Consider the following 8,696-nt stretch of genomic DNA (forward strand, 5'->3'; position numbering starts at 1 on the left):
AGAAACCTACCTGGCAGGCGCAGGGACCCTGGGCTCGCGGGTGTGACGGGGGATCCACTCGCCAGCACGAGGAGTTCTTCCTAACAAACAAGGGAGAGACTCAGTGATCTTGCCCATTACAGAGCTAGTTTATTTCCCTAGTTTATTGCATCAGCCTCCAGCCGATCCCAAGATAAAGTCTCCTACTCTTCCGTTTGCTTTCACTTGAGCTGCTAATCATAGAACAATGTTTTATTATAATGACAGTATTTCCATTCTATTAGGTGACACTCACTTGGCTGGCTGTATGGGATCTACTACCAAAGCCTCCCTAGATGATCATGGGGGCCACAGGCTTGTCTGAACTGCAGGCACCTGGTCTCAAAAGAACCAGGATGGGGCGCCTGGGTGGCTCAGCCGGTTGAGTGTCCGACTTCGGCTCAGGTCATGATCTCACGGTTCGTGGGTTCGAGCCCCGCGTCGGGCTCCGTGCTGGCAGCTCAGAGCCTGGAGCCTGCTTCAGATTCTATGTCTCCCTCTCTCTCTGACCCTGCCCTGCTCATGCTGTCTCTCTCTCTGTCTCTCAAAAATAAATAAAACATTAAAAAAAAAAAAAAAAAGAACCAGGTACTTTGGGGCACTGGGTGGCTCAGTTGGTGAAGCGTCCAACTTTGGCTCCGGTCATGGTCTCACTGTGCATGAGTTTGAGCCCCGCATTGGGCTCTGTGTGACAGCTCAGAGCCCGGAGGCCGCTTCAGAGTCTGTGTCTCCCTCTCTCTCTGCCCCTCCCCTGCTCACACTCTGTCTTTCTCTCTTTCTCTCTCTCTTAAAAATAAATAAACATTTAAAAAATTAAAAAAAAAAAAAAAACACACCAAGGTAGTTTGAGCACCAAGATAGCAATTAATAAGCACAAGGTGCTGCTAATTCCTCTTGGTGACATGACACTGCCCTTGAAAGACAGCCAATGATAACACTTCCATTATGAGGAAAGGCTGCACAACAGAAACCGACCAAAACCGCTTGCACAGTGTTCCAAACCTTTTCCCAGCCCCCCTACAGCTTTTCCTCTGGTAGGACTCATCCTGGGAATTTTCTTTTCTTTTCTTTTTTTAACTGATGCTTGTACATCAAAAGTTGCTTTAGGGGCGCCTGGGTGGCTTAGTCGGTTAAGCGTCCGACTTTCGCTTGGGTCGTGATCTCGCGGTTCGTGGGTTCGAACCCCGCGTCGGGCTCTGTGCTGACTGCCAGCTTGGAGCCTGGAGCCTGTTTCAGTCTGTGACTCCCTCTCTCTCTGACCCTCCCCTGCTCACGCTGTCTCTCTCTCTCTCCTAGAAATAAATAAGACATTAAAATAATTAAAAAAAAAAAAAAGTTGCTTTAGTAGTAAGTACAGTGAAACCTTAGACTGTGAGTAACGTGTTCTGCAAGGGGTCCGCAAAATGAGTCAACATTCCTAATAAATTTTAACCTGATAAAACAAGCGTTGTCTTGCAATACGAATCATACGTGACGCCAAACTTCACACGATCACAACTGAGCTAATGGGTTTTGAAATTTGCTTTGATACAAGAGTGCTTTCGATGACAAGCATGTTTCTGGAACAAACTGTGCTCTCAATCCAAGATTTTACCCTACTCCTGTCTACTCAGGACTTGGGTAAGGAGGAAATGAACATTTCCTGAATGACAGGCACCCTGTCAGACATGTTTGCCAAGACTTCTTGCTGGCCCCACTTTTCAGAAGAGTCAGTGGAGGCTCTGAGAGATCGGGTAACTTGTCCAAGATCATGCTGAATAAGACGTGTGTCTGACGCCCTGAGCCCATGCTCCCAGTCTGGGCTGTTCTGCTCCAATGGGAGAACACTGAGGTGCAAATGGTCCAGCCCCTGACAAGAAACTCCCGTGCTCACTGCTGGCTGACCCATGTCCCTTGGTCTGCGGCAGAGCGAACTCAGTTTCCTTGAGATCGGCAGACCACTGGCCCTGAGCATGAAGGACCAGAAGACTAGGTCCAACCACGTTCAAGAACAGCCATGGCAGATACCAGTAGGTCTGTTCTGGAGCACGTCGGAAATGGCCAACTGCCCAGTCACCTGCTTGTCGTGCAAGCGGACCCGCCTCCCTTTTTCCACACCTTCCCCTCTGAAACCCTCCAGCTTGGCCTGGACGGGGAAGGTGGACTTCAGGATGTGAGCACACCATCTCCCCAAATGGCCGGCTCCCAGAATAGAGCCAACTTTCTTTTCCCACCAACACTGCTTCTCCAGCAGCGAGCAACAGATCCTGAATTCAGAGCTGGTACTCGGTCCGGTAACAGGGCCACCCCGTCATCTGAGCTGAGCGCTCCTCTTTCTAGAGAACCAAGAGCTGCTGATGCAAAAACAGCAGACATGACTTGCCCATGACAAACAGCTAATCGGGGGTAGAGCTGAGATGTGAGCTTAGGCAGCTGGCCCCTAAATCTGGGCTCTCAGCCCCTTTACCTCCATTGCTAATCAGCACACTCTCTCTGATCTTAATGCGTGACCTCCACATCTGTCCTGACAGTCCCCTCCGAGAGAACGTGTCACCGGCCATTCCTAGCTGCGAGGACCTAACCTCAGTCGTGCAGGGACCGTCAGATGACCAGGATGGTTCCTCATATTGCTGTAAGCTAGTCATGAAAATGACCTCTCACTTCTCCCCACCTGGCTTTTATTTTTTTATTATTATTTTTTTTAATGTTTTTTATTTATTTCTAGGAGAGAAAGAGAGAGAGAGAGACAGCGTGAGCAGGGGAGGGTCAGAGAGAGAGGGAGTCACAGACTGAAGCAGGCCCCAGGCTCCGAGCTGGCAGTCAGCACAGAGCCCGACGCGGGGCTCGAACCCACGAACCGCGAGATCATGACCTGAGCGAAAAGTCGGACGCTTAACCGACTAAGCCACCCAGGCGCCCCCCGACCTGGCTTTTAAAGTTAAAGGAGAATATAAAATTTGCTTCCTTCCACTTTTGTGCCATGTAAACCATTAATGAGCCTGGGAGGAAAAAGGGACCATCGTATCTCAGAGATGTAGAGAAAAGTATCACCAGATTACAACCTCTGTGACACGAAACTGGATATTTAAATCTACCGGTCAGCTCCTAAAACTTGGCAACTTCAGCTCATTTTAAAATTTAAATTACACATCATCTACTATTATGAGAAAGACTTACATTTCAAGTCAGGTTTATACCAGAATAGATTTTTCTGGAGCTCTTACTGCCTTCCGTATGAGAAGTAAAAGTCAGGAATTCAAGATTACACCCTCACACATGCCGCTCCGAGAATCTCAACAGAAAAATAACCCACAAGCAGAACCCTACTCATTATTTTAAAATGTTTCCTCTAGTTTAGCAATCAAGTGATTGGTCAAGTCAGCCAGGAAGAGAAAATGTCCTTGAACTCAAGATATCTCTGAATCCAATACCAGTTTACACTTACAGAAGGAAACTCACTGTAAAGTAAGTAAAACCTTTCGCATCCTTCTGGGGCCTTCGGGAATCAAACCTTGTTTTTGTAACATGGGCAGAAAGTATTAATATAAGTATTCACAGTGATGGGTTCAGGGCAGGCTGCCCTCAAAACTGCTACTGTGGCATATTGATTATTTTTGAATTAAAGTAACATAGGAAAGAGCCGGTGTGAACCAAGCACTGTCTGACCCTTTGTCCTGAAAGCGAAGATACATCTCCCTGTGAAAGGTACTCTCTCCTCTTAGTCGGAGAAGACCGCATAAAGAAATCTTGTTTCTTCTTTACTAATTCCCTACCCCAAGCCCAAACTTCTTTGTCTTGTCAATGCATCACAAATGTATTGTTTCTCTGTGTAAAAGGTATAAGAGCCACATGCTTTGCTCACTTCTTTGAGTCTTCTATTTCCATGAGCTCCCGTACATACTAATTAAATCTGTTTTTCTCCTGTGAATCTGTCTTAGGTCGTTTTAATCATGAGGCCAGCCGAGGGACCCAGAAGGGAAGAAAGGAAAAGCCCTCAGCCCCTAAGATAGCAGGGCTCTTGTATGGGAAGGCCCCCTACCCTTGCCTTTTGTCATGGTGACCAAGAAGAAACAGGGCAGGAGACGTTACAGAATAGGAATGGGTTAAGAATAGACCAGGTGGATTTCACAAAGAGAAGGGAGAAAACCAAACAGAAGATTCTGGAAGGAAAAGGAAGGCTGAGGAGAAAACCAGTGAGGGTGGCCTGCGGGCCGGGTTGATGAAGGGGGCTGATGAAGGGGGCTCTGGGCCTGGGCGGGGAAGCGGAGGGGGGTGTATGGGGAGCCATCAGGGGTGCCTTGAAAGGAACTACATGGGAGATCTGTGTCTAAACCGAATTCTAAGCATGTTCTGCTGTGCTTAGCACTGATTCTACTTCTGTCCCCCTCTTGAAAGATCTGATAAAGAAATGTCCTTTCATCTGCCAGTCGCTGTCTTTACGACAGGTACGGCCCGCACTGCTCCAGGGGGGCCCCGGGCTACATGTCACTTGCTCAAATGGTGCATTTTACATGCTGTGCATTTCAGGATCGCCCTAGAAGCTCCCACGTAGGAAGCTAAATGTCTTTGTTTTTCCGCAAAACACCACAATGAGGCCACATTAAGTCGCCTTTCTGAACTCTTCCTTACTGAGCCCACTAATAAATAGCTCTTCGCTCTCCAACTAATTGCCAACATGACTAATGAGCCAGAGGCGTCATCACGACTTAGAAAACCGTATTGCGGATATTGCCTTATTCTCTGGATTTTTATATTTATTGCTTCAAAATAGACGCATTGGTCCTTAATACATCATTATGGTTTTACCACTTTCCCCACGTGCTCTCTCCAGAACTGCAAATTCCTGGAGCGGGGCCAGACCCTGTACCTATCCCGGGTCCCATGCCTGCACTGTATTTACAGTAGACCCTCAATTAATAACAGTCGGGCAAAATTACAGAGAAAATTGCAGACAGAGAAAGGCAGGCTTTAACAAGTTTCCCTTAAAATGTTGTCTCAATATTCTCATTTTCAAATTTAGAAGAAAACAGTCTTCAAAGTAATTCACCCCCAAAGTGATGAAACTATTTAAGCTTTTTTTTTTCTTTTAAGTTTATTTATTTCAGAGCGAGAGAGAGCGTGTGTGCACACGCATGAACAGGGACAGGGCAGAAAGAGAGTCCTAGGCAGGCTCCCCGCCATCAGCCCTCCGGGGGCCTTGAACTCACAAACCCTGAGATCATGACCTGAGCCGTAACCAACTGAGCCACCCAGGTGCCCCATTAAGTTTCTTTAGTTAAAAAAAAAAAATACAGTCTAGGGGCGTCTGGGTGGCTCAGTTGGTTAAGTATCCAACGTCAGCTCAGGCCATCATGATCTTACGGTTCACGGGTTCAAGCCCCACACCAGGCTCTGGGCTGACAGCTCGGAGTGTGGAGCCTGCTTCCGATTCTGTGTCTCCCTCTCCCACGTGTGCTCTCTCTCTCAAGAATAAAGAAACATTTGGGGTGCCTGGGTGACTTAGTCGGTTAAGCGTCCCACTTTCGCTTAGGTCATGATCTCGCGGTTCGTGGGTTCGGGCCCCGCGTCGGGCTCTGTGCTGACTGCCAGCTCAGAGCCTGGAGCCTCTTTCAGTCTGTGACTCCCTCTCTCTCTGACCCTCCCCTGCTCACGCTGTCTCTCTCTCTCTCTCCTAGAAATAAATAAAACATTAAAAAAAAAAGAATAAACAGTAAACAAAAAATTTTTTAAATATAATCTTTTCATATGTGCAGGTTTGCCTTAAAAATGAATAACAGTTAATAGATATTTCATATTTCCTTGCTACTTTATGCTTTCTACCTTTGGGTTTTGTTACACAAATTGAATGCTATTATTAATTAAATTTTTTTGCGATAATCAAAAGCACACCCATGAAGCCTGTTCAGGACCAACCCACTGCTGAGGCTAATGGTCATTTCGTGTGATGGAAACTTTCCATCAGAGCCACCAGTCTCACGGGGAGATGGTCCTCTGGGTCTGCAGGGCTGTGGCCGGAGGGTTCACTCTCACACAGCCATCGGATACTTACGGGTCTGGGTCTACATCAGGGTTTAAACCGTCACAGGGCCGATCCTGATCCCCAAACGCCCTCAAAAGCACGTGGACGAGCTCCTGGTCTTCGGTCCCACTGCTGCTCATCAGAACACAAAAGGAATAAGGTGCCCTTGTTAGTACTCCCGGCTCAGATCCACAGGACAGCTCCCTTGCTCGAGCTGATCCAGGCAAACAATTCTTAGATCAGAGATCTCAGCTGTTGCGACTGTATGGTAAAGCCAAACCAGGCCGAAGATTTTTCTCGAGGCGCCTAGGAACCTCAGTCAGTTGAGCATCCGACTTCGGCTCTGGTCATGATCTCACAGTACGTGAGTTCAAGCCCCACATTGGGCTCGCTGCCGTCACCCTGTCAGCACGGAGCACAGCTGTCACCTCTATCCCCCTCTCTCTGCCCCTCCCACACTTGCACTCACCCAAAAATATTCAAAAATTAAAAACTTTAGGATTTTCCTGAAAGCACAGTATTGCCCACACAGATATGCATTTTTATATATTTGCATTCACAGTGTATTCTCATCTTTTTATTGAATACTATGATATTGCCATCTTTGACAGTTTTGCATGGTTTCTAAACCTGAATTGTAAAGGTTGCATGATATTTCATCATATTAATATATTAAAATCTATGAAAACATTCTCAATGTTGCAGCTCTGGTTTGTTCTGAATATTTGTTCTATTAAATAGCCCTGCGACAAAACTCTGTATTTTCATTTTTTTGGTACGCGAGCTGCATGGAACAGCTCTTTCTTGGTGAGAAGTCCTCAGAAAAGAGTCCTGCGTATGTTTTAAGTGTACATTGAATTTTAGTATTTATTTAACAGGCACAAGCTTCAGAAGCCTGATAATAGTTCAGTGTTGATAGATAGATAGATAGAAAGAAAGAATAGATGACAGATGATAGATAGATAGATAGATAGATAGATAGATAGATAGAAAGATAGATAGATAGATAGATATGTGGTAGAGGCCCCTCCCTAAGGAACGAAAAAAAAACCATCAAGGCAACCTTGCTATTCGTGTACGTCACAACTTCCCTCAAGACCTTGTAACATGAGCCCACGTAATCAGACTGCACATTTGTGTGTTACCATATATGGGAGACAAGTAAAAAATATATTTAAAAAACTACGCCACATGGCATTCAGGGCTCAGTTCTTGGGGTATGAATCCTTATCTGTCTGTGCAAGAATCCTGCACAGATAAGAAAAATTAAATTAATAAAATTAAATAAATAAAATAAATTTTAAAAAATAGTTCAGCATTGATGAGAACCAAGGCCATCAATGCTGAATTTCCTTACTGAAGACACCATCAGCGATAAGACGCCCTCTTCCTCTAGCTTGACAGAGGTGTGGAAACAAAGTCTACGTTAAATTTTATACATCAATGGTAAGAGACACCTTGACTTGAGAATACAGGAAATAATCATGTAATGCTGTCTGAAGTGGGCTGATTGGGAACGGCCTTATTTAAATTAATTAAAACCCTGAATGACTGTATTTACAAATGAAAATGTATTACTTTGTAGAACGTATACCTTGTCATTTACAAAATGATGGGAACATTTATCCCCAGGATAAAGAAAAACGATGTATTATTAGCACAATAGATTAATTATATGAAAGAATGACCTCAAATCTCTTTGGAAAGAAGCAGCTCGTAAATTAACAAATGCACACAAAGATTTATTTTATAAAGAACTTAAAACGAAACCTCCTCTTTTTTCATGTTTTTTTTTCACTGTTTATTTATTTTTGAGAGAGAGCAAGCAAGCAGGAGAGGTGCAGAGAGACTGGGAGCAGAGGGTCTGAAGCAGGCCTCGCTGTTGACAGCAGAGAGCCCAGGGCAGGGCTCGAACCCGCCAACCGCCAGATCATGACTGGGGCAGAAGTCGGGCTCTCACTTGACTGAGCCACACAGGTGCCCCAACAGTAGCTTCTCCCAAGAAATGTAAGAACCTTCCATGTCATGCTCACATGGATACTTGTGATCCTTCGTTTATGGACCGTGGACTGCTGCTTCCCAATACCATCCGGAACTGTTACCAGGAATCAAACACAGGGAGGTCTGGGGCGGCCAGGCTCACTGCACCCCCACGTCCCATCACTACAATAAAAGCCCCAAACGAGAAGTAACCTCATCATTTCCACGGTGCAGACCTCTACCCAGATAGGAATTTGGCAAAGAGATTACAGATTTTCCTAATCCCCTCAGTGAGCCTCTAACGTAACCAATGTGATGTTTTCCGTGCTCCGCATTTACCAGAAGCTGCTCCTTCCCTGGGAGCCTTGAGCCCCCACACTCCTCAGACCTTACTGTCTTTGGACAAGTGCTACTTACTCGACACTCTCCCAGAAGCTGCACCAGGCCCTTCCCTGCCCCTTTCTGCTCCCCGCAGCCCAGTCCGATCCCCCCCGGACCCGCCCACCTCTCCCGGACCCGCCCACCTCTCCCGGACCCGCCCCTCTCCGCTCCCCCCGGACCCGCCCACCTCTCCCGGCCCCGCCCCACCACTCCCCGCCCCGCCCCTCTACGCTCCCCCCAGCCCAGTCCCATCCCCCCGGACCCGCCCACCACTCCCCGCCCCACCCCTCTCCGCTCCCCCCAGCCCAGTCCCATCCCC

At 46.8% G+C, this 8,696-nt stretch overlaps 1 protein-coding gene across 1 annotated transcript in view; it reads right to left on the reverse strand.

Moving 5' to 3' along the window:
* ABCA13 (ATP binding cassette subfamily A member 13) overlaps positions 1–8,696 on the reverse strand; it is a 326,881-nt gene that overhangs the window by 113,902 nt on the left and 204,283 nt on the right. The window contains exons 46-48 of the mRNA XM_039235661.1: positions 6,061–6,148; positions 5,915–5,916; positions 11–80 (exon numbers count right to left, since the gene is read on the reverse strand). Of these exons, the coding sequence (XP_039091592.1) occupies positions 11–80; positions 5,915–5,916; positions 6,061–6,148 (160 nt within the window). The remainder of the gene's footprint in view (positions 1–10; positions 81–5,914; positions 5,917–6,060; positions 6,149–8,696) is intronic.

The sequence above is a fragment of the Hyaena hyaena genome, unplaced genomic scaffold (assembly GCF_003009895.1).
Source record: "Hyaena hyaena isolate Hyena2069 unplaced genomic scaffold, ASM300989v1 scaffold_101, whole genome shotgun sequence".
Taxonomy (NCBI): Eukaryota; Metazoa; Chordata; class Mammalia; order Carnivora; family Hyaenidae; genus Hyaena; species Hyaena hyaena.